This window comes from Mesocricetus auratus, unplaced genomic scaffold (genome assembly GCF_017639785.1).
Source record: "Mesocricetus auratus isolate SY011 unplaced genomic scaffold, BCM_Maur_2.0 Super-Scaffold_100025, whole genome shotgun sequence".
Taxonomy (NCBI): domain Eukaryota; kingdom Metazoa; phylum Chordata; class Mammalia; order Rodentia; family Cricetidae; genus Mesocricetus; species Mesocricetus auratus.
This window is the reverse complement of record NW_024429206.1, coordinates 27,944,494-27,972,272: the sequence shown is the minus strand read 5'-3', so window position 1 is coordinate 27,972,272 and position 27,779 is coordinate 27,944,494. Positions and strand designations below refer to the sequence as shown.

At 50.6% G+C, this 27,779-nt stretch overlaps 3 protein-coding genes across 7 annotated transcripts; 1 reads left to right on the top strand and 2 right to left on the bottom strand.

Annotated features, from left to right (window-relative positions):
• Window positions 1-431: 431 nt before the first annotated feature.
• Window positions 432-13,320, bottom strand: Znf3 (zinc finger protein 3). 4 transcript variants are annotated; one of them, XM_005080438.4, is made up of 5 exons: window positions 12,975-13,316; window positions 10,779-10,905; window positions 8,510-8,601; window positions 7,829-7,955; window positions 432-4,441 (listed from the first exon to the last, which is right to left on the bottom strand). In XM_005080438.4, exons 2-5 carry the CDS (start codon window positions 10,831-10,833, stop codon window positions 3,372-3,374), a joined length of 1,344 nt encoding a protein of 447 aa, XP_005080495.1. In that variant the 5' UTR covers window positions 10,834-10,905; window positions 12,975-13,316; the 3' UTR covers window positions 432-3,371. The 4 variants fall into 4 exon arrangements, with proteins under 4 accessions (XP_005080495.1, XP_012976184.1, XP_040587284.1 ...); XM_013120730.3 differs by having other exon boundaries at window positions 13,003-13,315; XM_040731350.1 differs by lacking the exons at window positions 7,829-7,955; window positions 8,510-8,601 and having other exon boundaries at window positions 13,003-13,320.
• Window positions 13,321-16,815: 3,495 nt separating this feature from the next.
• Window positions 16,816-21,014, top strand: Cops6 (COP9 signalosome subunit 6). Its single transcript, XM_005080437.4, has 10 exons — window positions 16,816-16,962; window positions 17,173-17,295; window positions 17,488-17,619; window positions 18,047-18,135; window positions 18,229-18,291; window positions 18,650-18,697; window positions 19,041-19,155; window positions 19,238-19,330; window positions 19,422-19,522; window positions 19,638-21,014. The coding sequence occupies exons 1-10, from the start codon at window positions 16,899-16,901 to the stop codon at window positions 19,776-19,778; spliced, it is 969 nt and encodes a 322-aa protein (XP_005080494.1). The 5' UTR covers window positions 16,816-16,898; the 3' UTR covers window positions 19,779-21,014.
• Window positions 20,515-27,677, bottom strand: Mcm7 (minichromosome maintenance complex component 7). Of its 2 annotated transcripts, none has more exons than XM_005080434.4 (15): window positions 27,522-27,677; window positions 26,160-26,239; window positions 25,452-25,616; window positions 25,243-25,367; window positions 24,991-25,171; window positions 24,564-24,701; window positions 24,095-24,244; window positions 23,815-23,929; window positions 23,613-23,744; window positions 23,388-23,471; window positions 22,893-23,286; window positions 22,590-22,673; window positions 21,888-22,056; window positions 21,028-21,137; window positions 20,515-20,870 (listed from the first exon to the last, which is right to left on the bottom strand). In XM_005080434.4, the coding sequence occupies exons 1-15, from the start codon at window positions 27,550-27,552 to the stop codon at window positions 20,669-20,671; spliced, it is 2,160 nt and encodes a 719-aa protein (XP_005080491.1). In that variant the 5' UTR covers window positions 27,553-27,677; the 3' UTR covers window positions 20,515-20,668. The 2 variants fall into 2 exon arrangements, with proteins under 2 accessions (XP_005080491.1, XP_040587227.1); XM_040731293.1 differs by lacking the exon at window positions 27,522-27,677 and adding an exon at window positions 26,667-27,010.
• Between the last annotated feature and the right edge of the window lie 102 nt (window positions 27,678-27,779).

Here is a 27,779-nt window from a genome sequence, read left to right as displayed (position 1 = left end):
TTGTGAGCCACCATATGGTTGCTGGGAATTGAACTCACGACCTCTGGAAGAATAGCCAGTGCTCTTAACCGCTGAGGCATCTCTCCAGCTCCTCGCCCCCCCCTTGGCTTTTCAAGACAGGTTTCCTCTGTGTAGCTTTGGAACTCACTTTGTAAACCAGGCTAGCCTTGAACTCAGAGATCCACCTACTTCTGTCTCCTGAGTGCTGGGACTAAAGGCTTGTGCCACCAATGCCCAGCAGCAGGACTGATTTCAAAGCTAGCCTGGCCTATATAGCAAAATCCCACCTAAAACACAAAGCAAACAACTTTTCCCCTCCTTGTTTTTGTTTTGTGTTGTTTGCTAGAAAGGAACAATCCAATACGATGCTCATAATCACTGCATGGCCCATCTTGTTACCTGAAAAGTGCACATGGAACTGGGCTCTGGGCTCACTTAGAAACTTTATTACATAATATACTATTCCAGAATCATTTGAATGGGATCTCAGAGATGTCACTGGAGATGGATTCAAAATCAAATTCCTAGTTAGGTATGGTAGCATATGCTTGTAATCCCAACCCTTGGAAGGTAGACACAGGAGGATCAGTTCAAGGTCAGTCCTGGTTCAAAAGCAAACCACAAAATAAAATAAAATCCCTGGATCAGACAGAAGGCTCCACAGGTAAAGGCACTTGCTCTTGTCAGGCCGGATGACCTTGGCTTCATCCTTGGGACCCGCACTGCAGGAGAACCAACGCCTGCGAGCAGACTTCTGACCTCCATATGCATGCCATGGTGTATGCAGACATGAATATGCAAACCAAAAATAAATGCAAACAATTTCTGGACTGAGGTACTCAAGTTTTTGTCCAGCACGAAAGGGTTGCTAGATTTGATCCCCAGCAAAGGAGAAATACAACAACCTCGTTAGCTATGAATGAAGATGTCTTCCTTTAGTCACAGCACACAGGAGGCAGGGAGTCTGAGGCCAGCCTGGTCTACAGTGAGTTCCTGGACAGCCAGGATATACAGTGGGTGAGACCCTGTGTCAGAAAAGAAAAAAAAAGTTCTTCAGAGTTTTATTTGATAAGGAATTATGTGTGGCTTGAAAAGGCAGATATAGATGCTAGTTGTATATAACTGCCAAGGAGGCAGAGTTGGCTCAGCCTAACCCCCAGCACTTAGAAGACAAACAATGGACTGGCCTCCTTACTAACTTGTCCGAGCTGGCCTTAAATTCACTATGTAGTGCAGGCGGGCCTTGAACTTGTGATCCTTCCCCCATCAGCCTCCCAAGCAGCTGAGACTAGAGGCCTGCACCACCAGGCCTGGTGACAAGTGTTAAAGGATCCAAAAGATAGTCACAAAAGTTTGTGAAGTTAAAGGTACATACTAGATGATCCATCATGATACTCTACCAAAAAAAAATGAGTTCATGGCCGTCTTTTTTGTTGTTTTATTTTTCAAGACAGGGTTTCTTTGTGTAGCCTTGGCTGTCTTAGAACCAGCTCTGTAGACGAGGGTGTTCTTGAACTGAGAGGTTCACCTGCCTCTGCCTCCCAAGTGCAGGGAGTTCACAGCCCTCTTAATGTTACCCTCTTCATCCCATTCCCAGCCTACCATTCTCCATTGCTATAACATCCTTCTGAAAACACCAAACCAAGACAGATTTGCCCATTGCTACAAAGGGCCAAGCACACCTTTTTTACTTTTTATCATCAATCGTAGACATAATGCCGTACAAAATGATCTACAGCTCACAAAGCCCTAATTTGTTATGACGGAGGGAGAAGCTGTAGAAGTTTTAGTCTATAACAATGTCTACAAGGCAGGGAGCTGTATGGGACAGGAAAACCACACATTTGTGACCAAAAAAATGGTTATCAATGAAAATTTTCAAAGTTTGTCTTTGGACTCCATTTATGGTTACTATGCTGTTTTAACTACATAACTTTGATTCCTATACAAACATACACTCTGTCTCCCTTCTGAAAGACTAGTCTGTTTAATAGTGCATTTCATTTAAGCTACAGGATGGGCGGGGCTGGAGAAACATGGAAAGCCACCTGTTGGTTGGAGCACCACCTGAACCCAACAAGGAACTCTGCTGCCAAGCTCGGGCCTCAGGGCCTCTCTGGCTTTACTGTTTGAAGTCAGATGGAATCCAGACAGGTCCAGCTGCTGGGGCCAGATGTTAGAGGTGAGAGGGCAGAACAAGCTGGGTAGGTGAGCTCCCTAACAGCATCCTTAGTTGACATCGAATTACCGTTCGCCACAGGAATAGGAAAAAAGAGGAGAGGAGTCAGGCCAGTGTTAAGTGCTTCTGATCTACCTCAGGTTATTTACTGCTCCATTGAGATTTCCAGTCCTGTTACAAGACAAGTTGTGGGGTCTGCCAACAGTATTGCCAGACCTTTTTTTTTTTTTTTAAGATTTATTATGTATACAGTGTTCTGTCTGCGTGTAGCCCTGCATGACAGAAGAGGGCGCCAGATCTCATTATGGATGGTTGTGAGCCACCATGTGGTTGCTGGGAATTGAACTCAGGACATCTGGAAGAGCAGCCAGTGCTCTTAACCTCTGAGCCATCCCTCCAGTCCTCAGACTTGTCTTGAAAACATAGCTCCAAAGATAGTCATTACAGAAACCCTTGCTGGGGTCCTTTCCCCCACCCCACCCCCAATAAAATGAACCCATTAGCACCAAGTTTCCTGAATTCATGAAGTCATGTACCAAAGCAGCATACTCTTCCAGTCTTAAACCTGGATTAGGAAGAGTGGCTTTGGAATGCGACCCGAGGGTCTGGCATGGTTGTATAATATGCCTTTAATTCCAGCATTTAGGAGGCAAAGGCAGACAGGTCTCTCTGAGTTCAATGACAGCCTGATCCACACAGTGAGTCCAAGAACAGCCAGGGCTAGACCTGTCAAAAACAAAAACAAAACAAACCACCAGCTTGTCTCCCTTCCCAGAGCTCAGCGATGACCCAGGAAGTGCTGCTCGGTGCCTTGTGTGCTCACCACACTGGCGCCAACTAGTGGAACCCTCGGGATTTTGCTGCTAAAAAGCTCCCATCCCCACCTCGGAAAGAAAGGCTCTTCTGGTGTAAGAAAATTGGTTTAGTGCAAACCCCTTCCCAAAAAGGGGTGACTGGTCCCCAAGCTTCCTTCTTTTCCCAGTGCTTAATCTGCTACTCGCCTCACAATTTTTCAAGGCTGGTATCCGTTCCCGGGACGCCCTGCTGATCACCATGCCAGGATGTTTGACCCCACCTGCCCCACTCTCTGAGTGAATGGCTGGAGGTGGGACACACCCTAAATTGGCCCTATTGACAAAGTAAGGCAAGAGCTCTTTAGACTCAGAGATGAGGAAAATAGTGTATGGCTCTCTCATGTGGATTCTCTGATGTTTAATTCAGGAGAAACTCTGAGAGAGTCTCTGCCTACACCCATTACATTCAAAGGCTTCTCTCCAGTGTGAATCCTCTGATGGCGAACAAGAGCTGAGCTGTACCTGAAGGCTTTCCCACACTCACTACATTCATAGGGATTCTCCCCTGTGTGGATTCTCTGGTGCTGAATAAGGCCTGAGCTGTAGGTAAACTTCCCTCCACATTCCATACATTCGTAGGGCTTCTCTCCAGTGTGGATTCTCTGGTGCTGATAGAGGTGTGAGCTCTGGCTGAAGGCCTTCCCACACTCGTTACATTCATAGGGCTTCTCTCCAGTGTGGATTCTCTGGTGATGAATAAGGGTTGAACTCCTACTGAAAGCCTTCCCACATTCATTGCAAGCATAGGGCTTCTCTCCAGTGTGGATTCTCTGATGGTGAGTAAGAGTGGAGCTCCAACTGAATGTCTTCCCGCACTCACCGCACTCGTAGGGCTTCTCCCCAGTGTGGATTCTCTGGTGCAGAATGAGAGCAGAGCTACAGCTGAAGGTCTTCCCACAGTCCTTACATTCGTAGGGCTTCTCTCCAGTGTGGATTCTCTGGTGCTGAATGAGGTGTGCACTCTGACTGAAGGCCTTCCCACACTCGTTACACTCATACGGTTTCTCGCCGGTGTGAACTCTCTGATGCTGAATAAGGTCTGAAGTTCGATTAAAACTCCTGCTACATTCATCACACTTGTGTGGTCTGCGTCCCACGGGAAATCTCTGATGTGAAATAAGGTTGGAGTTCACAGTGAAGCTGTCCCCAAACTCGTTGCACTTCTCATTTCTTTGTCCCATATGGGTGAGCTTTTCCTCAACTCTCACTTGGTGAAACCCCTGTATTTTCCTATTCAGTCTTCCAACAGAGGAGTTCCCATGCTGTCTCTTCAGACTGACTTCTTGCTCATAGGCTTCTCCAAACCTACCACCCTGAGAAGCATCCGTGTGGAATCGGCCCAGCACCATCTCATGTGACCCCATGCCTTCAGAGATTACTTGGTCATTTCCAGTTTTGGATTCACCATCTAGCACAATACAAAAAAACAAAACAAAATCAAGTGATTCATATGTATTTGTGAGAGAAAGAATAAAAGTCAGAGGACAAGATAATCACATGTCTGACAGTTACAGTGCCAAAAGCACATGTCCCTTTGCTGGCCAGAAGAGAGACCTTCCAACTTGTAGGTAGAACCAGAGCAAAATAAGACAAATGGGCTAAAGAAACAGAAGGAACAAGGGAGAAAGCAAAGCCAGGGAGAAAAGATGGGAACCTTGGGGAAGTCAAGGATGTGCTGGGGACGAGAGGAGATGGCCTACTTTGTTGAGAACAAAAACTAGGTAAGGGACTCTGAGGAGTTGGCTCAGAGGTTAAGAGCAGTTGATCACCCTTGTAGAGGACATGAGTTTGATTCCCGTGCCACATGGAGACTCACAACTGTCTGTAACTGCAGTTCCAGGAGATCAGTGCTCTCCTCTGACCTTCAGAGGCACCAGGAACACATGTGATGTATACACACACGCAAGCAAAACATTCATACACATAAAAGAATAAAGTAAACAAAACAGGCCTAGGTAAGAAAGACTTGTTACTCATGAAGCACCAAGGCTTTCAGACGAGTCAGAGGCGGTAGATGCGACTGGGAAGATGGGATAAAGGAGAAGGATGAGGGGTGAAGTAACAAGTTTTAAGAATGGCAGGAGGCAAGCTGGGCGTTGGTGGCGCACACCTTTAATCCCAGCACTTGGGAGGCAGAGGCAGGCGGATCTCTGTGAGTTCGAGGCCAGCCTGGTCAACAAGAGTTAGTTCCAGGACAGCCTCCAAAGCCACAGAGAAACCCTGTCTCGAAAAACCAAAAAAAAAAAAAAAAAAAAAAAAAAATGGCAGGAGGCTGGAAGGGGTGACGTGTCTATTAATTGGAGTACACAGTAGGCTGAAGCAGGGAGATCATGAGTTTGAGGGAGATGCAGTCCAAAACAGGGGAAGCCTGATAGGTGGAGCAACTACATAAGGAACCTAACAGACAGCTGAAGAGAAAGGCAGGGAAGGATAAAAACCAGCAGTAGGACAAGAAGGAGCAGAGGACAGACACTAAGAAACCCCCGGTGAGAACCAACCTGTCTGTAGTCCAACCATGCATGCCACCAGCAAAGACAAAATAGTTTAGCCCAGCTTTGGGCCTTAACCAGGAAGGCAATGTTGTATAGCAGACTAAATAAAAATCTCCATGTCTGGCTTCTTGTTTTCACTACTTACAGAGTTCCTACAGGGAACTCTAGGCATGGAGGATGATTCTACTGAGTCCAGGTAGTAATTTTAGTTTGTCAGTATTTTTTAAAGTAGATAGGGCAAGAACTCATTCGGGCAGACCCCTTTCAAGCCTTCTCTCTTCTCATATCCCCTTAATTCTCATTCCAGCCAAGAGACTGTAGCAGGACTCAGAGGCACCTGCTCATAGGGAAAGGCATGGTCATACTGAGTGCACAAACCTCGACCAGGTCTACAGGGAATGGGAGGAAATGTATTTGGACATCTCAGATGTCAGGTAGGACGATGCCATGGTGCTGTTTGGAAAAATGTCCTCACTGAAAGTGAGGTAAGAGACAACTAACTAACCCTAAGCATCACAAAGGTAATTTCTACTTAAAACAAGTATTAGATTTTATTTATTTATTTTGTAGCTCTGGCTGGCTGTTCTGGAACTCACTATGTAGACCCAGCTGGCCTTGAACTCACAGAGCTCTACCAGCTTCTACCCCCCAAATGCTGGAAATTAAAGGTGTATACCAGCAATACACTCTTTTTAAAAGCACACGCACGCACGCATGGCCCCACATGTATGTGGGTGTTTCTGGAGGCCAGAAGAGGGCATCAGCCCCTCCCCCAAATCGGAGTTAGCAGTAGCTTTGGAGTCCTGTGCAGTGGCTGGTAGGAGGTAAACTGTGGTCCTCAGAGAGAGCAGCAATGCTCTTAACTCCTGAGCCTCTCTCCAACTCCAAAACAACACGTTTCTAGAAGAGGCACATAAGTTCCTGAACAAAACAGTAGGTCCTTGGAGTAATCCAACAGAAAAAGGAAGAATGCAGAGCTCTAGAATGTTCATTCAGACACAGAGCACCACCTTCCATGTTCAGGAATCCCAAAATACTAACCCTTCGGAAAAGTCTCTGAGTGACATACTAAGTTCTGAAAACAGACAGCTAAAGCAGCAGGTGTGGTGTCCACAGGGGGCTCAGCCAGATGAGGTGGCTCACACCCATTCCCCAGCATCAAAGAAGCTGAAGGGCAAGGATTACTTAATGAGGCCCAGGCCAGCCTGGGCTGCAGTGTGAAACCCTGGATGGATGGACGGACAGACGGATGGATGGATAGATCCAAAGACATAAATAACAACAATAACAACAACCAAAAATCCAAACCAAAACAAAAACCACTGGAGCTCAAGCTTTGTCATTTACAAATTCTATTACCATGCTAAAAGTGTCCACTTGCTTGTTTGTTTGAGGCAGGGTCTCAAGCAGAGTCCACAGTGGTCTCAAACCCATTATGCAGTGAGCATATAACAGCTGGTCCACCTGCCTCTACTTCCCAAGTGCTGAGATCACAGGTATATGCCACCATGCCCAAGTGGCTTCTAAGGGTCGTTCTGTTTGTTTTCCATAGTGTTTTGCCTGCATGTATGTATGTGTTACCACAAACATGCCTGCTGTCTGTGGACACTAGAGAAGGGCATCCGATTCCTAGGACTACAGAAGGCTGGGAGCTGGCATGTGGGTGTGGGGAACAGAACCCAGAACCTCGGGAAGAACAGTCAGCGTTCCTAACCACTGAGCCACCTCTCCAGGCCTGGTTTTGCCCTTCTAGACCTCAGGTTACTCACCTATAAGATGAGGGTAACACTAATCAACTCAACCATGGAGTTACTGTGAGGTTAAATGCAAGGAAATGTGAGTTATCATCCTCACTGTTATTAGTTTTTTTTTTTAAAGATTTGTTTATTTATTACATATATACCAGATTGAATTGTAGATGGTTGTGAGCCACCATGTGGTTGCTGGGAATTGAACTCAGGACCTCTGGAAGAGCAGTCAGTGCTCTTAACCTCTGAGCCGTCTCTCCAGCCCCTTAGTTTTCTTTTTAAAACTTATTTATTTTTAATGGGCATGACTGTCTGCATACATGTGTACACCATGAGTGTGTCAGGGGCCAGAAGACTGCTTCAGATCCCCTGAAATGGTGTTACAATTGAGAGCATCCACAAGAGTAATGGGAACTGAACTCGGGTCTTCTGCAAGAGCAGAAAGTACCATCTCTCCGGCACCATTATTAACGTTCTCCAAGACTCCACTGCCGCTAGCAAAGCCTGAAGCCTAGAGAACACAGCGTGCTGTGTTGAGGCGGTACAAGTCCGTACCCAGGGAGAGCACGTTCCCATAGTTCTCCAGCATCACACCCCTGCAGAGGTCCCTCTGCGCAGGCTCCAGACGCTTCCACTCCTTCCAGATGAAGTACACTGCCACGTCCTCAAATGTCACCAGCTCCTGAAACGGCCACATGAGCACACATGGAATTTCAGGGCGAGGGTCAAGACAGGCAGCAGCAAACAGCAGGCAGGATGGGGCTGAGCACCGCTTCCTTGGGGTGAGGGCAGAGGTCAGAGCAGGGCCAGGGGAGGGGTACCACTGCACACATGTGGAGGTCAGAGGACAATCTGTGATAGTCAGCTCTCTCCTTCTAACATGCAGATCCCAGGGATTGAACCCAGTTGGCAGCAAACACCATTTTTTGTTTGTTGGTTGGTTTTTTGAGACAGGGTTTCTCTGTGTAGCTCTGGTTGTCCTAGAACTTGCTCTATAGACCAGGCTGGCCTTGAACTCAGAGATCCACCTGCCTCTGCCTCCTGAGTGCTGGGATTAAAGGCATAGGCCATTACTGCCCAGCTAGCAGAAATACCTTTACCTACTGAGTCATCTCACTGGCTCCAGAACCATGGCTTTGATGTACAGAACTAGAGTTTAGGGCACTAAATGATACATCACTCTAAAAAATCTATTCACAAACCGGAAGGGAAAGAATAAAGGGAACCATTGCTTACCTGGGACTTGGCCTTTAGAAGTGCAGCAGCCAACATCCCGTGCCCCAGACTGTCTTTGTCAGGAAAGGAAGGGACCTTTGAAGAGGAAAGAGCTGGAGGACAACACCAGGGTCAGGAATCAATCCGCCTGCTTTCTAACCCAAGGTCACATGCCTCAAACCACCCAGCCTCTGCTTTCATGAAGGCATATCTTGTTCTCTCGGCGGTGCAAGGGATCAAGGTCGCATCTGTGCCTGCGAAGCAGGAGCTCTACCACGGACCTGCAGCAGCAGCCCCTCTGACTATCCACGCCTGTCCTTCAAGCAGGCCGGGCACCAGGCACGCTCTCACTTTCCTCCATTACTGCAAACTCTCCAAGCAGGTTTTAGGCAGAGGAAAATGAGCAGCTGCCCTCAAGCCCTGACAGAAAACGCAACACCCATTCGAAGACCAAATCTCTATCTATACGATAGAAATATTTCCTAGCTCGGCACTTGACCACATACCTTCCCCAGCAGCCATAAGTTTTGTATTTGTCTCTCAGGTCTAATCCACTACACATAACCAGATTTGACAAAATGGATTCTAAATGTTTTCTCCTAGTAAGCATGGGAACAATAGCCATTGAGGCTGACCCCTGCAGCTGTTAGCTCAGTGCTAAGTGCTTACCTAGCAAATGTATGGCCCTGGGTTCCATACCCAGTAAGTACCCTGTAAGTCTCTCTCCACACAACTTTTTTGGGGAGTTTTGAGACAGGGTTTCTCTGTGTAGCTCTGTAGACCAGGCTGGCCTAGAACTCAGAGATCCACCTGCCTCCGCCTCCCGAGTGCTGGGACTAAAGACGTGCACCACCATTGCTAGACTCCAACAACTCTGTAATGTCTGGGGATTTACGTGTAGGAGCGTCTGTGTGAGCGTGGGCACACGTGCAGGTCAGAGCACATCTCCAGTCCCTGCCCCACCTTGTTTGAGCCTGGCGTCCTCACTGTTTTCCTGCCATGTCTGCCATGCCAGCTGCCCTGCGAGCTTCTGGGGATTCTCCTGTCTCTAGCTCTCATCTCCCCATAGGAATGCTGGGATACAGGCGTTCTCACTATACATCTGTTTAATGTGGGTTCTGGGATTTAAACTCATGTCCTCATGCCATCTCATGTCCACTGAGCCATCTCTCCAAGCACACAATTCCTTATGTTTAAAAAACAGTCTGAAAAATGTAACAAAACCCAGTATCATATATAATTACTACATGATAATACAAAACATTTCAAACAGTAAGTTCGGGGCAGGTAAGATGGCTCAGTGGGCAAAGGCACTTGCGACAAAGCCTGAGTTTGATGCCCACCCCCAACTCACATGGTGGAAGGAGAGAACCAACTCCAGAGGTTGCCCTTTGACCCCTAAACTTTGGTGCATTGTGGCATACAAGTCTATACACATAACACACAAAACAATTTTTTTTTTTGGTTTTTCGAGACAGGGTTTCTCTGTGGCTTTGGAGGCTGTCCTGGAACTCGCTCAATAGACCAGGCTGGCCTCGAACACACAGAGATCCACCTGCCTCTGCCTCCCAAGTGCTGGGATTAAAGGCGTGTGCCACCAAGGCCCGGCACAATTTTTTTTAAAAATAAATTTACTAAAAGTTCATTTTGGTTTGGATGTGGTGCCACACACCTTTAATCCCAGTACCCTGGGGACAGAGCAGGTAGATCTCTGGAAGTTCCAGGGTAGCCTGTTCTGCACAGTGAAACCGTCTCAACACACACACACACACACACACACACACACACACACACACACACACACACACGCAGACACAGACACACAGAGACACAGACACACACACACACACACAGACACAGACACACACACACACACACAGAGACACAGACACACACACACACACACAGAGACACAGACACACACACACAGAGACACAGACACAGACACACACACACAAGAACTAGGCAGGGCATGATGACAGCCATTTGTTTAAACCCGACACTCCAGACTCAAGTCAAGAATCTAGAAAATTCAAGGCCAGCCTGGGCTATGCAATGAGACCCTGTCTCAAAAGACAAGCAAGCATACCGAGTGTGCTGGCCCACACCTTTAATCCCAGCACTCAGGATATACAGGCAGGTGGATCTCTGTGAGGTTCAGATCAACCTGTATAGTAAGTTTCTGATCAGCCATGGCAACAAAGTGAGGCCCTGTCTCAAAGGGAAACAAAACACAAGTAAACAACAGAAAAAGATGCGAACAACCACCTCTCCCAACCCCATATCTCACCACTCTCTAGCAGGGGCGGGGGTTCCTGAGAGGCAAGGTCAGCCTGAGTTTCCATGGTTACAGTAGACAGGTCTGGGCTCTGGTCTCCAGGCTGTAGACTCAGCGGGAAGTAGATTTTGAAGGAGCACTGCAGAGACAAAGAGATCAAAGTTGACTTTACAGTGCCTCCTAAGGGGCTGGAAAGATGGCTCAGAGGTTAAAAGCTGTGGCTGCTCTTCCAGAGGTTCCAAGTTCAACTCCCAGCAACCACATGGTGGCTCACGACATTCTGTAATGAGATCTGGTGCCCTCTTCTGTCATGCAGGCATAAGACTGTGTATATAATAAATAAACCTTAAAAAAAGCCTCTTGGAGGCCGGGCGTTGGTGGCACACGCCTTTAATCCCAGCACTCGGGAGGCAGAGGCAGGCAGATCTCTGTGTGCTCGAGGCCAGCCTGGTCTACAAAGTGAGTTCCAGGACAGCCTCCAAAGCCACAGAGAAACCCTGTCTCGAAAAACCAAAAAAAAAAAAAAAAAAAAGCCTCTTGGTTTCAGAAAGGGAATCACATCTCAGTACACAGGAATGGTGAAAAGAAACACACAGGACACTCTTTTAGATCCCTGTGAATATGAACACTTCCATAATAAGACCACACACGGGATCCAAATTTCCAAACTTTCCCCCATCTACCCAACATCTGAGTGACAAGTGTAGCAATGAGGTGGTTATCATTCACCAGAATGAGATATCTGACCTGAGCCGTGTATGCTGCATACACCTGTAATACCAGCACTGGAGAGATGGGGGAGCATTGGGAGCTCAAGGCCAACCTGTGCTACAAGAAACCTTATTTTGCTGGGCAGTAATGGCACACACCTTTAATCCAAGCACTCGGGAGGCAGGTGGATCTCTGTGAGTCAGAGGCTAACCTGGTCTACAGAGCGAGTTCCAGGACAGCCTCCAAAGCCACAGAGAAACCCTGTCTCGAAGAAAAAAAAAGGGGGGGACATCATCTTGGGTCCCCAGTGTGAGTCAGTAAACAATGTTTCTCATAGAAACTGTGCATAGGGGCTGGAGAGATGGCTCAGTGGTTAGGAGCACTGACTGCTCTTTCAGAGGACCTGGGTTCAATTCCCAGCACATACACATGGCAGCTCACAACCCTCTGTATTTCCATTTCCAGGGGACCTGACATCCATGGCTTACGCACCAATGCCTATAAAAAAAAAAAGCTGCTTAGGGGACCAAGAAAGACCACGTGACAATGAGGACAGGTAAGCCTCCCTTCCTGGATCCTTTCTTCCTTCTGTGGAATTAATCCCTGTAAGAGTAAAGTAGCAAAGTAAGAAATTTGGCACCTTTTGTTCAGTTCCTGGGATGTTATTTATTTTTTGGCTTTTTTTATTGGGTAAGACCTCATGGTATACCCCAGACTAGCCTGGAATTCACTCAGGCTAGCCTCGAAATTATATTCAGACTTCTGCTTCATTTACATCTGTTCTGGGGTTAGAGGAGTAACCCAGTAAGCCTGGCTAATTCCTGGAAATTCATTTTAGGTCAGCTTTTCTCAATGGGGTTGGGGGAATGAGGGAGTTAGGGGGTGTTGGATGACCCTTTCATGGGGGTCACCAAAGACCATCAAAAACACTGATATTTCCGATTCACAACAGTAGCAAAATTAGAGTCATGAACCAGCAACAAAAATGACCGCATGGCTGGGGGGGGGGGGGGGTCACCAACCACACCACGAGGAACTGTACTAACGGGTCGCAGCGTCGGGGTGAGAACCACTGCTGCACGCTTACGGGGGCAAAACGGAGTCGTGAAGTTTGTTCCTAACACAGATGCTGACGAGGCACGGTGGGGAAGGGGACACACGCCGGGAAGCCCGCCGAGCGCCATCGCGCACGTCTTCCCACGGCACCCCACGGAGCAGGCGGTGTGGGCGAGGAGCCCGCAGGACCCGCGCGCGCGCACCTCCTCCCCAGCTCTGGCTCTCATCCTCCGACCCTTCTCCTGCCCCCAGAACGAGCAGCGGTGCCTCCGGGTACCCAGTCAGGACGGCTGGCCGCCACCAGCTGCTGGGAGAGCGGGACCTCTGCCCGGCGCGGGGGGCGCGAACTCGGGGGCGGGGGGGAGGGCAGGGCGGAACCGGGGTCCCGCAGAGGCGTGAGCACCAACCCCCCTTCCCCCGGGGACCGCGCTGGCGCCTCACCGCGAGTCCCGAAGACGGCCCCACTCACCCCGGGGACAGGGACGTGAGACTTAGGGGGCCGGACACGAGCCGGGCCCCGGTGGACCCTGTCACAGACCCACACAACCGAGACCAGAACAAAGAACGGAAGTCGCCCCTCCCCATTTCGTTTCCGGGTCGTCCTCCTTCACCACCCACGACAACCCCAACCCCCGGGAGCCGGACGCCCATTCGCTCTCTCTAGGCAAATGGGAGGTCTTCGTCTCCGATGGTCCCGACTGACTGGTGCGCACACAGACAAGGGCTCCAGACGGCTGGCCGGGTCGGGAAGGGACGACGAGCTGGAAGGCCCTGGGAGTTCAGGTGTCTGGGGAGAAGGTACAGTGGGTAGGGACCAGCCAACACCATCTCCCAAACCTCCACGTGGAACAAACGCAAGAAACTATGTGCGTCATGGGCTGAAGGGTTAGCTCAACTGTGTTTTAAACATTTATTTATTTTTATTTGTTTTTTCAGACAGGGTTTCTCTGTGTAACAGGCCTGGCTGTACTGGAACTTGATCTGTAGACCAGGCTGGCCTTGAACTCACAGAGATCCTCCTGCCTCTGCCTCCCGAGTGCTGGGATTAAAGGCGTGCGGCAACCCACCGTCTATGTAGCAAACTTTTCTACAGGACTCACATGCTGTCTGATGATATTCTTAGCTTTTGGGTTGACGGCATGAGTGTGCAAACGTGTGCACATGTGCGCAATCACACACACATTCAAAATAAAGGAAATAAAATTGATCTCCTACGTGTTACTTACATCTCAAAATTCATTCTGAGACTGATGAAGGACACCTAGTTCTCCTTGGGCCCTAGACAAATGTTAGGCATTTTAAAAACAGTGTTAAATTGCTGTTACTGTTGACATTTACTTGTCTTGTTTTTCTTCTAATGGTAACCTCTCTAAGTTTATAGCATAAAAACCCCCCAATGTTTATTTTCCTGTAAGTAACCAAAGCCACTGGGAATGGGGCAATTTAAGTCCCTAACTAGCGTCTGTTGAACTCTTTCCCCTTACTGCCCAGGTTGCCCTGACCAAAGGCACTTCTGTCTCGCAGTTAGCCAAACTGACCTTCTGTCAGCTATCTGGAGCACTCAACAGAGGCCTGGGGTGTTAAGAGAAGCTTTTTCTTTGAGAGGAACCTTCCCGCCAGCCTGGTTCTAGAGCCGCGTTAGTCCCAAATAAACACACAGGAGGCTATATTAGTTATGAAGCTGTTGGCCTTGCTTGTTTCTTACTGGCTAGCTCTGACTTAAGTAATTACCCCATAATTGTTAATCTATGTATGTCTCTTACCGGAGAAGTTTCCAGGCCTCCTACCCCATGGCGTTACATCTCGAACTCTCCTTGTGTTTCTCCTACCCAGAGTCCTTCTGGATTCCTAGTCCCTCCTATCTAGATTCCCTATTGGCCAGACAGTGCTTTATTGACAAATGCACAAGACTTCCCCAACACCGGGGCACTTACGTAAGATTGCAGATGATTCCCCAAGCTTCTGAGGACTCGGTGCCACCTGTGTACCACACAGTGGCTACCAGATATTCTGCTGCCAAAGGCCCCACAGGGCTGTGTATGAACCTGCAGTCAGTCGTTTCCACCTCGACAGACAGGGAGCCCTTCCCCTAGCGGAAGCCCTGCTGTGAACTGGAGCAAGGCCATGACTGGTCAAGACACGCACCTCAGTGGCCGTGCCTGGTAAGCAAATGCCTGCACTGTGGGCCAGATACTCTTGATTGGCTATGTGAGCAGGTGGCTTAGCCTCACTTTCTGATCCAACTAGGAAACACACTTGTCTTAGTCACCGTTCTATAGCTGTGGAGAGACACCATGACCAAGGCAACGCTTATGAAAAGGAAGCATTTAGTTGAGGTCTTGCTTATAGTTTTAGAGGTCGATCCATTATCACCATGGCTGGGAGAGTAGCAGCAGCAGGCACTAGAGCAGTAGCTGAGAGCTACATCCTGATCCCTAGGCTGAGAGAAAGAGAGAGACTGGGCTTGGCATGGGCTTTTGAAACCCCAAAGCCCAACCCCAGTGACACAGTTCTGCCTTTAAAGCCACACCTCCTAATCCTTCTAATCTTTTTCAATGGTGCCACTCCCTGGTGACTAGGTATTCAAATATATGAGTCGGTGGGGGGCATTAAAAAAAAAGATTTACTTCTATGTGCATTGGCGTTTTACCTGCATGTATGCCTATGTGAGGGCGTCAGGTCTCCTGGAACTCCCATTACACACAGTTGTGAGGTGCCATGTGGGTGCTGGGAATTGAACCCAGGATCTCAGGAAGAACAGCCAGTGCTCTTAACTTCTGAGCCACGTCTCCAGCCTATTGGGGGTCATTCTTATTCAAGCACCACAACAGTCCACCTTCCCTGTGGGTACACTCGCACATGATAAAGGCTTCTCTTACGAGGTTTGCCGAGGCAGCTTGATGGCTAGAGTCCTCTGCACGACTGCTTGACTGTGGAAAGGTGCTGGGGGCTTCTATGAGGTTGCCTGATCACTATTGTGGTTTGAAAGAAAATGGTTCCCAAAGGGAGTGGCACTATTAGAAAGTGTAGCCTTGTTGGGGGAAGTGTGTCACTGGGCCAGTGGGCGGGTGGGCAGGCTTTGAGGTCTCTTTTGCTCAAGCTTCCCTCGGTGTGACTGTCAGTCCACTTCCTGTTGCCTGCAAGGTGGAGGACTCTCAGCTACTTCATTATCACATCTGCCTGCACACCGCCGTGTTCCCTGCCGTGATGACAATGGACTGAGCCTCTGAAACTGTGAGTGAGCCCCCCTCAATTAAATGTTCTCCTTATAAGATTCGCCATAGTGAGTTGGTGGCGCACGCCTTTAATCCCAGCACTCGGGAGGCAGAGGCAGGTGGATCTCTATGAGTTTGAGACCAAGCCTGGTCTACAGAGTGAGTTCCAGGACAGGCTCCAAAACAATACAGAGAAACTCTGTCTCAAAAATCCAAAAAAAAAAAAAAAAAAAGATTCGCCATGGTGATGGTGTCTCTTCACAGCAATAGGGATCCTAAGACAATTACTGAAGAGGCTATGCCAGTAAGCAGCAGATACCCACACCAGTGTGGCCTCAGATTCACCTGGCACCCATCCCACTGGGTGCCCCAAATCCTCCCAGGAGCAGTTACAAAGTTGTGTAAGGAGTCAGGTTGCTCTGCCACTGAATCGGCTAGACCGTTTAATAGCAGTCACAGCTGAGGCGGTAACTCAATGAGTAACCTGTTGGGACCTGAGTTTGAATCCCCCGGCCACACACACAAAAGCTAGGCGGTGGTGCACACACGCCTTTAATCGTAGCACCCAGGAAGCAGAGGCAGGCGGATCTCTGTGAGTCTGAAGGCAGCCTGCTCTAAGAGCCAGTTCCCAGCCAGCTGGGCCACACCGTGAGGTTCTAGCTCAACAATCAAGCGAGTGACCAAATCCCTGCATACAGATTATGTGCAACACGAGAAAGTTTAATATCTTGAATAAACTGCGTTCCATATCCTGCTCACAGCCTTGTTTTCCTTTGGTTGCAATTTTCTCTGTCTCCAGTACGTACAATGCACCCACTGAGCCCTGGAAATTAACAGCCCTCCTCTCCAGTGACTTCTGGCTAACCCAAGGCCTAGCGATCAAGAATCTCTGTGCTTTGAGCATAAGATGCCAGGGCTGGTTGGTGCACACCTGTAACCACAGCACCTGGGAGGTGACGGCAGGAGGATCAAAGCGCGAAGTCACCCTCAGATACACAACCCACGCGCGCTCTCTCGGACATCCAGGACTGCCAAGTACTGGCAAGACGCCCCGCCTTCCAGCCGCGCCAAGCACAGACTGAGCACGCGCCGCTCGCCGACGGAAGCCGGGAAGGAAGGGGGCGGGCCGTGGCTGGCGGGCGCGGGGAAAATGGCGGCAGCGGCGGCTGCGAACGGGAGCGGAGGCAGCAGCGGCATGGAGGTGGATGCAGCAGGTAACGGGCTGTGCGGAGCGACTTCTGGCGTCGCCCTCGCGGAGTCTCCTGAGTACTTCTTAAACCCGGGAGAAGCGACATCTCTCCCGGGATAACCTGCGGGCAGGGATGGACGGGGGCCCGGCTCTGCGGGTCCCCGGCTCCCGTGTCCAGGGGAGAATGTGTGGGCCCGAGCTTTCACCCGCTGTGTTTTCCTTCCGCCTTTAACAGTCCCCAGCGTGATGGCCTCCGGGGTGACGGGCAGTGTTTCCGTCGCTCTTCACCCCCTCGTCATCCTCAACATCTCCGACCACTGGATCCGCATGCGCTCCCAGGAGGGGCGGCCTATGCAGGGTGAGTGTCGCGGGTGCGTCTCGAGCCCTCCTCTGGAGACCGCCTCCAGTCGCGTTTCCCTGCCTCCCACCCCTCCCTGGTTAGCCTCCGCCGGCTTTGATCCACCCTGACCTCCGAGCCGGGGGTGTTAGGAGGGAGGGGCTTTCGGATGCCCGCTCCTCACCTATCTTTGGTGCGCTTCTCTCCCCTCAGTGATCGGGGCTTTGATCGGGAAGCAGGAGGGGCGGAACATCGAAGTGATGAACTCCTTTGAGCTGCTGTCCCACACCGTGGAGGAGAAGATTATCATTGACAAGGAGTACTATTACACCAAGGAGGAGCAGTGTGAGAGGGGACTAGAAGTGGGTGGGGGACGCGGAGTGCCGTGGGAGGACTTGGGGGAGCGGGGGTTGGGTTGGGCTGGTTTATAGGATAAAAGTGCATCGATTCTCGTCCTTTTGGCCAAGATCAAGTTTAAGATAAGAGTGCTGGGGGTGTAGGACAGTGGGTATAGTGCTTGCCCTAACATGCAGGAAGCCCAGAGTTAAGTCCTCATATAAACCAGGAGGTGGAGACAGGAGATCAGAAGTAGAAGGTCATCTTCGGCAAGTAAAGGATGAGCGATGTCAGAATAGAAAGATGTAGCTACTCCAAACTGAGCCAGAATCTGAGGAGGGAGGGAAGAGCTGGCTAGGAAAAAAGATCGGCCAGGCCCATGAAACTTAAGGAAGAGAGGTTTAAAGAAAGATCGTTTCCTCTGCCCCTTCTCCAGTTAAACAGGTGTTCAAGGAGCTGGAGTTTCTGGGTTGGTATACCACAGGGGGGCCGCCTGACCCCTCCGACATCCACGTCCACAAGCAGGTACGCGGGCTCAAGTGTGTCCATGGTGGGGAAGAGAGCACAAGGTCAGAGGAAGAAAGGTCGACTTTTTCTGGGCCTTCTCTTTCTTTTTAGGTATGCGAGATAATTGAGAGTCCCCTCTTTCTGAAGTTGAATCCCATGACCAAGCACACAGATGTGAGTATTGCTGACCTTGGTCCCCATCTAGCACTATGCCTGCTTTTGATCCTTATGATCTGCTATAATTCACTCTGTGACATCATCTGCGTTAGAGAATGCTTCAGTTAAATATCCACCATGCTGCTATTTACCCATCACTTGTACGATGTCATCTCTTTAAGTGGCACTTTTGTATGTAAGGTGGGTATGTTTTTGGGAAAATTAGAAAAGGTGAGCCAAGTGTGGGGACACACTTGTCATCAGTTTTAGCACTCAGAAGGTTGAGGGCAGGGTTGTGAGTTTGAGGCCCGCCTGGCACGTGCATAAGTTCAAGTGCATTTGCTCTCAGTAAGAGTTGTCTCCATCTGTCTTACAGCTTCCTGTCAGCGTTTTTGAGTCTGTCATCGATATAATCAATGGAGAGGTAATACCTACCCTGCAACCTTCAATCCTGCTTTTAGCCTGCTTCGTGCATGCCGTGCACGTGTGTAGTCACAGGACAACCCTGGATGTCCATCCTAGCTTTCTACCTTGTTTGAGACGGGACCTCTTGTGGTCAGGCCGGTTGGCCTGGGACCTTCTGGGGATTGTGTCCCACTTCTTGTCCTGTAGGAGAGCTGGGTGTACCCGCATTCTACCACATCTAGCTTACTGTGGGTTCTGAGGACCTAAAGTCAGATCCTCAGAGTTGAGCAAGTGCTCTCCCCACAAGCCTTCTGCCCGTTTCCCGATTCTGACGCCCCTCGTGGGAATCCTTCGCTCGGCAGGCCACAATGCTGTTTGCTGAGCTCACGTACACTCTGGCCACGGAGGAAGCTGAACGTATCGGTGTAGACCATGTGGCACGGATGACAGCGACAGGCAGTGGGGAGAACTCCACTGGTAAGGGAGGTGAACTCTTCTTTGGAGGTGAGTGTGGGGTGGCTGTGGTCACATACCGGCCTTCATGCCGCATCCCCTGCAGTGGCTGAACACCTCATCGCTCAGCACAGTGCCATCAAGATGCTGCATAGCCGCGTGAAGCTCATCTTAGAGTATGTCAAGGCTTCTGAAGCAGGTAGGACAGGTGCCTGTCACTTGTAACCACTTTTTCTCCCTCCTGGAGAAGTGACAGCATCCACATCAGTGCAGCCTCATTGTACCCTTAGGAGAGGTCCCCTTCAACCATGAGATCCTGCGAGAGGCCTACGCCCTGTGCCACTGTCTTCCGGTTCTCAGCACAGACAAGTTCAAGACAGACTTTTATGATGTGAGTGTTAATACCCCTGTTGGGGAGGTGGCCTCACACTATCACACCAGCTTCAGTTGTCCTTGGCCCTAATGTGAGAGATCCCTGGGGAACTGGTTCTTTTTCTTCTTCCCAGCAATGCAATGACGTGGGGCTCATGGCCTACCTCGGCACCATCACCAAAACGTGCAACACGATGAACCAGTTTGTGAACAAGTTCAACGTCCTCTATGACCGACAAGGCATCGGCAGGCGAATGCGGGGACTGTTTTTCTGATGAGGGTTCTAGAAGGGATGATGTACAGGGCTCAGACAACTGTCATTGGTCTGGGCGCTGCATTCCCCTTAGAGAAACTGTCATTAATAAAAGAGCAGCCCCTTAGCAGCCCTTCAGTGCTTTGTCCTAACAGGCCCCACACTGGCTTCTCCAACTTGGAGCCCAAAGCAGCCCTGCTCAGAGGCAGAGTCCATTCATCAGTGCTCCTTTTAAGTTTTAGACTTGAGGTGTGCGACACTTGTCTAGATAGGCAGAATGTGGTAGGACTGCCTGTTTGCTTGTAGTTCTGTGATGTCAGTTCACGTAGGCCTACCCACAGAAGTGACAAATGTCTGCTTCCCCAATCTATGATGGGGAGGGATACCAAGCCCATCCTTGTTATGGATAACTCAAACCCTTGTTCCCATGAATGCTGCAAAGTACCACTTGGTCTCCACTTCAGCCCACCTGTGAACCCTCCGCTGAAGTCCTTTCTGGTGGGTGCTACTTTTTACACCATCTTCACCTCCCTCCCAAGAGGTGAACACACAGTGGAAGTATTTCAAGAAATGAGTGGGCCGGAGACTTTGGCCCTCACCCTGGCACTACCATGGTAAGGCTCACGTACCAGGGGAGAAGGCTCCATCAAGTCCTTGCCACACCCCAGTCACTTACATGTGGCAAAGTCAAATAGAAATTTCTACTGGAATTATGATGTCTGTCCATTCCCCAATGCCATTTTAACAGAAGCCAAGCCCAAAGTCAAAACATTTTATTAACAAACAAAAAGTGCAGCATGGATGGGAAAATGGGATCTGCTTTTCGGGGCATCCAGCGAATGCTCTGGGGGTGCACAGCAGGGCCTTAAAAGCTGGTCATCAGACAAAACGGCGAACCTCAAAAGCTGGTCATCAGACAAAAGTGATCCGTGTCCGAGAAGTATTGACCTGCCAGACATTCAGCTCCTCATATTCATCCAGAGCTGCTTGGAATTGGGCTGGTGTGAAACCACGTGATATGCAGCGCTGCTCAGCCTCAGAAAACCGGACACTTCGACCCCCTGAGACTAATTCACGGACTGTGGCAAATATCACATCTGCTGGCCTCTGGGTCCTGAAACACATGGGTGGCAGCTGTCAGTGTGCAGGGCTAAGCAAACAGAATAGCAATCCCAAGGTCAAACTTGTATGTTTGAGTGCAGAAGTCACAAAGCTAACAACCAGCTCAATAAAGTCAAGTGCCCCAATTTCATCTTCATCGCGACACTCACCTAGCTGTTTGTCCTTTTTCACCCAGAAGGGAGTCCTTCGACATCTCCATCAGCCTTATGGCCTCGTTCACATCTTCCTTTTCCACAGTGTCCACCATGCGGAGGCGAGCCTAAGGGAGGCAGGGAAAAGATGGGGGCCAGAGGGGAAGGAGTGAAGTCCAAGATCTTCACTGCTCCAGCTTCAAGGCTGGGCAAGCCATGTCTGCTACTTAGACAACAAAAGTGGGGACTCCTCCCTGCCCCCCACATCTGCAGTGTTGGGCCGGCACTGTCAGACCGAGACAAGTGCAATGCCCAGGGCAGCTTCCAGCAATTGCCCAAGTCTCCGCCTCTCAACACTGGCCAGTCCCGGTAGGTGTTCAGCTGTCCTGTGAGAGGGACCACACCCTTCTGAACTCCACTAAGTTCCCCATCCTGACAAATGGAGCCTGGGGAGCTCAGCTAGGGCCATCATCATCAGAGACTGTGTCCTGGGGGCTCGGGAAGTGCTGGCTCAGCAGTAGTCAGGTGATTACACTACCTGCACGAACAGCACTTTGGAGCCCCCAGGACTAAGGTCCAAGAGGGAAGGACAGAGTGGAGATTTCTAAGACCATATATCTAGGACAACAGGAATTCAACAAGTCCGTCTGCCCCTCTTGGATTTAAGTAGCCAGCAGCCTTTCCCTCCACGGGTGTCGTGTGCCCTGCTGGAGCAGCAAGTACCCACAGTGCGGTAGCACAGAGAGGACCACTATCTGCACTGTCAGCACTTTAGCCCCAGCAGGGCTGTGGGAGGGAGTCCAGGAGGCAGCCTGAGGGCCTAAGGTGAGGTGGTAGGCAAGGGTCAGCCTTCCAGCTGACAGGGACACAGCACTCACCAGAGCAGTAGCAAGTCGGAGAATGGCCAACAGGGTCCGGGCAGAAGTATAGGTGGCATCCTTACTGGCCCGGGCCTCTCGCCTCATCTCTACATACGCTGCTGTGATGTAGTCAGCCAGAGATTCAGGCACGGTGGGCTGCCTCTCCCGGCACATGGCTATGTACCGTCTGTGGGAAACAAGGCTTGTGTGAAAGCATTACACAGGCATGCTTTATAGATTCCCTACTTAATATTGTATGCAGGAAGTGGACAGCTGCTTGGGCATCACTGACACACTTCTCAAAACGGGTTGCCATTGCTCAAGTAACTTCCAACTTGTCAGCAAGAGCAACACAAATCCACCTGTACTGGGACGCCCTAACCCACTGAACTTATCACAAAGGAGAAAGACCAGGTAAAAAGAATTTAGAGACTTGAAGATGACTGAGATAATGAGTCATATCTACGCCACAGTAGCAGACATGGTCAAGGAAGATGTATTTGCCTCACCACTAGGACAGGATGATGGTGAGGAAGGTTCTTCTATGGGGAAGGGGGTAATTATGGCAACATTCCCAACAGATCTCTAAAGGTCTTGTTTCCACAGCAGCTAGGATTATAGCCTGCTGCTCCATCACCTCAAACCAGAAAAAAACTGATGATGCCTTGCATTATGTGGCTAGGAAACAAAATGAGACCTGGGTTCACTCCCTACCCCTACCTCATAAGCTTCATGTCCAAAGGTTCAAACTGGGCAGGGGGCTGCCGGCTGTGCTGGTGGACATAGGTGATGTGCTGTGCCAACCTAGGGAGAACACAGGCCAAACTCTTTAAGAGCCTCGTACCGTGAGGGTCTAACTTAGGACCCCTTCTTGGCCCCCTTTCGCCATAGTATGGCAGACAGGCCTCCCAGGAAATCCTCAGCCCCCAACCTTCCCGCCCCTAGGAACTGAGGAGAAGGAATAGTTTGATGTGCCCAAAGTGCTAAAAGGAGCTGTCTCTATTGGTATTGTACTTTATTCACCGGAGGTCATTGTCTCGGTCAGGCCGGTCCTGAATCAGCCAGAGAAGGTCGAATCGGGAAAGCAGAGCAGCAGGAAGCTGTATGTTCTGTTCCAAGCTGCGGCGGGGGTTGTATCGCCCATAGGCAGGGTTGGCAGCAGCCAGGATGGAGCATCGGGCATTGAGTGTGGTGAGAATCCCTGCTTTGGCGATGGAGATGGTCTGTTGCTCCATGACCTCATGGATGGCTGTGCGGTCAGCTTCGGCCATTTTGTCAAACTCATCGATGCAGCACACACCCTGGTCAGCCAGCACCAGGGCACCGCCCTCTAAGGTCAACTCCCCACTCACAGAGTCTCTCAGCACAGCTGCTGTGAGCCCCACTCCAGAGGAGCCCCGGCCTGTTGTATACTGGCCTGCAAAAGCAAACAGCGCACTGCTGAACAAAGGAGCCACTTCCCAGGCATTCAAGGCTTCAGGGTTTCAAACACTGAGCTCTGTCCCTGCCCATACTCACTTCGGGGGGCCAGACGATCAATGTAAGATAGGAGCTGAGATTTGGCCACACCAGGGTCTCCCATAAGGCAGATGTGAATGTTTCCTGGAAGACGGGAAGGAAGCCTAAGTGGCATGCTCAACCCAGATTGTCTACCAACAGGGATGAGCACTTTAGACCCGTTGTACTCTCAAAGCCCACACTATTTCTCCTAAGACCACGGAGCCAAGTCATTAGCCTTCTTACCCCTGATCTTCATGCCTTGAGGAGACTGGTCCACTCCGCCCACCAGGAGCAGCAACAATGCTTTCTTTACATCTTCATGCCCATAGATCTCCGGAGCTATAGAAGCTGCCAACTTGTCATAGAAGTCCTCCTCTGCAAAAGAATAAGCTTCAGGACAAAGCGAGGGGAACACTCCACTATCGGCTTGACTTGCGGCTCTCACCTGCAATCTGTTTTAGTTCCTCCCTGCTCAGCTCTCCAGCCCCCGCTGCGTCATCCTCACTCTTAGTCATCTTCACAATCCGGTGGGCTTCCAGGAAAGTTTCTGAGAGTAAACCCTGGGCAGAATAGCAACACGAATGGCTTCCTTTTAAACTGTCCATCACCAGAACCTCTCCACAACCACAAGCCTTACTGGTTTTACTTTTCTAAGGGTGTGCAGAGAGTGAGCAGGTGGGCAAGGTGGAAAGGGAACTATTTCCTCATTTTGAAAGCTCCCTCACCTGTGCCATCTGTTGGAAGCCTGTCCGCAGGACTGGCAAGAAGATACCAGTGACACTGACATGGTCACCAGGCAGGGCAGTCCTTGTATTCTCTCCTTGTAACACGACTGTGATGCTACGAGGGATGTTTCCCACAGGAACTTGATCACTCTAGGCAGTTTGGAGGACAGAACACAGAAACAAATGAGTCAAGGAGAAAGTGAGGCAGACAAGGACCTGACCTGAATTCACTCCGGAAGCCCATTTTATGGTTGAGACTCAGCCATCCCAAATTAGAAGACTTCGGGAAGCTGAGCTCTTACCCTCATCCCAATTCAACCAGAAAATTTCAATTAAATCACTCGACCCTCTACCTAGAAGCACAAAAAATTCTAGTGTAAGCTTGCTTGCTCTACAGATGACTTCTCTTCCCCAGGACTTCACCCAGCCACCCCCCCCCCCCCACTGTATAACCAACTGCAGGACTCACATGTTCCTGAATCTTCATTTCCTGGAACTTAATAAATTTGGAACCACGAGTCTGCAGGTAAAGCCGCCCCCCTGAGCGGTTGGTTTGGCACTCCTGGCTGGGACACATTATCAGAGGCATGAAGGTGGGAGACTGGATCTAGACAAGAGAAAGGAAACAGGAAATCAAAAGCCCCTTACAATCACCACAGGAATCATTTCTGCTTTGCAACGAGACATTCTGAAAGTACATGAAACCATTGAAAGATTCTGAGTGAAGCAGAATCAATAAAATGACCAGAGAGATCAAATCGCTGAGTTAAAAATGAATACCACAGCAATTTTTGCAACAGCCAGAGAGATAATGAAAGATTTTAAGTAGCGGAACAGTTTATTTCAATAACAATGAGCCCAGACAAGTATTTCCCTGTTCCCTACTGTATACTTACCGGCTGGTAAGTCTCTGCCCCACACTGATCACAAGTATATGTGGCCACCACCATCCGGGGTTTGACTTCAGAGACACGAGTGACAATCCCACGCACAGTTACCAATTTCCCCACAGAATCAGCCCGCACTTCCCGGATCACTCGAGGCTTGCTGCTACTTGGGCCTTGGAAATACAACTCACTAGAGAAAAAAACGTTTGTCAGCAAGGTCCTGGAGAACAAGTCCCCAACCTTACCCACAAAGACACTTACAATCTACGCATCAGCTCAGAAGGATATTGGTTTTGAGGGTTCCGGACTGCCCCAGGGTCTCTGCTCCGCTGCTCCATCATCAACCGGTGCTCAATGTAAACATCCAGGACATCTTTATTCACCACCTAAAGCAGACAGGAAAAGCGAGAGAAGGATAGGAAAAGAATACAGGGGGTGTGGGGCAGGAGAGTCAGAAACCAGTAACCTACCTCCTTCTCCTTGTACTCAGGCAGAAGCTCTTGTACAACATCAGCAAACAGCTTTGAGTAGCGTTTGGCATTCTCACAAATTGAGTCGACCAACTCAGGGTCATCTTCAGCTACATCATCTAGGTCCACGTACAATGCCACTTGTTCCCGATGAGCCAGATGCACCTGAGGCAAGGAACAGACAGCAATGCTTTAGCGTCACCAGCCATCCCTACATCCCCAGAGAGGAAAGAACACAGGGGAGAGTGAGAACTTCCTGACTCCTAGCCACTACAGTCTAGCATGGTGGTGTGCTTGTAAGCCCAGCACTTGGGACACACAAGCCAACCTCAGCTGTTTAACCAGAGTGCTCTTGAAGCCAGTCCATGTCATACAATCTCTGAAAACCAAGAGCCAGGAAGGGGAGAGATGGCTCAATGGGTTAGGCACTTGCCACCCAGCCTGAAGAACTGAGTTTGAGCCCCAGATCCCACACAGTGAGAGAATGGACCCCCACAAATTGTCCGTTTGACCTCCATACCCACGTGAGCCCACACATACATGAATAAACATAATTCAAACAGTTAAGAAAAGAACAAAACCCAAAAACTAAAAAGAAATAAAAACTTTGTGCACAACACAGCAATCAACACCAAGTCACCCGCTGATAGCCACCTTGCACAAACTATTACACGCCATCCCACTTCCCTACCCGACCCTGGGCCTTACCAACTGGGTTCCATACTTGAACTGCTTTTTTCCCAGGTCATCGTCATAATAGAACTCTTGCAGAAACTTCCGAACTTTTTCTACAAACAAATGTAAAAATAAAGAGCAAGTCTTAAGGCACAGTGAGGTTTAAAGGGCACTGCTTCCGAGTCTGAGCATCAGAGTTCAATCCCTGGGATCCACCCACAGGCTGGAAGAGAACACACTCTCGGCCCGTGTCTAACACCCACGTGCAAGCCGCGTTTATGTTCGCGCAGCACACACAATTCATGTACCAAATACCTCAGACACAATCTTCCTTTCGGATTCTTCAAATTTTCAACAGAAACCCACTTTCATTTAGACGGGACCGACGAACTAGCTAGTTAACATTCGAAACAAGCCTACCCAGTTCTCCCCCAAGGAGGCAGTGCTCCTTCCCAGAAGTCTGCTTTTACCCGGGGAGGAACGTAGGTCCCGGGCACTTAACGAGTCTTGCCCCAAGCTTCCCAAGAGCATTTCACTCACTGCCTCAGTTAGGAATCTGTTTCCTCAGTCCTCTCAGCTCGCTCACAACCGACTCGCAACTCTCCTTCCACCTGCACAACTCACAACTCTTTTTCTTCTTCTCTCGCCAGGACGTCCGCCACTCGGCCGCCTCTGCACCCCGCACCCCGCTCCCGCCACCGCTTCCGCTCTTAGTAAACAAAGAAGCACATGGGTCCGGACTCCAGCCGCCTCACAGCCCGGGATTCCTCCGCCCGAGGCGGGTGGCAGCGCGGCGATTGGCCAGCACGCCCAAGGGGCCCTGGGGGCCACTTCTCCGCCGCCTCCCGCGGCCGGGCGCTCAGCCTCCCGGTTCCAGGCACGCCCCTCCCCGCGGCAGCTACCCCGGGAGCCGCCGCCGCGCGGAAGGACACTGTTTACACACGACACTCCCTCCGACGGGCAGCGCCACTTCCGCCAGCTTCTACTTCCGCTTGGAGGGCGGCCTAAGACAACCAATCCCGGCGCGTAGCGGCCCGGCAAGCCCCGCCCCCGAACCCGGCGCGTCTCGAGTGGACGCGGGAATCCTCCAGCGCCCCGGAGCGCGGAGGGAAGGCCCGGGTCCCCCGGGCCACGCACTGCATGAGTTCCCACGTCGCCCAGGCTGTGTCTGCGGCGCCCCTCCTCCCCGTGGCCTCGGCCGGGCCGTCCCCGGCACGCGACCACATCACCCCTCTCCAGGCAGGGCTGCCTCCCTCCCGATGCCCGCCCGCCCCGGGCGCAGGCCGCCCGTCCCCAGTCACAGACCCCGGCTGCCCCAGACCCCAGCTCCCCTCGGCAGGTGTTGGCAGGGAAGCCCCGCGCGGGAGCGCCGCTCCCCGCCCCACAGCGCGTCACCTTTCTCGATCGCGTAGTCCTTAAGCGCCATGCTGCCGGGGACCGCGCACCAGGAGCCGAGCACAAGTCTCACTGCGGGGGAAGCAAAGACCGCGCGCGGGGCGACGCAGCTGGCCAACCGAAATTGGCGCGAAACGTCCTTGTCCACGTGACGCGCGCCGCTGAGGACGGGGCCAATCAGAGCGGGGGTCCCTAACCGCTGCCGGCCCCAGTCTCAGCCAATCACCGCGCGAGTCTGGGTTGAGTGACAGGGAGCGA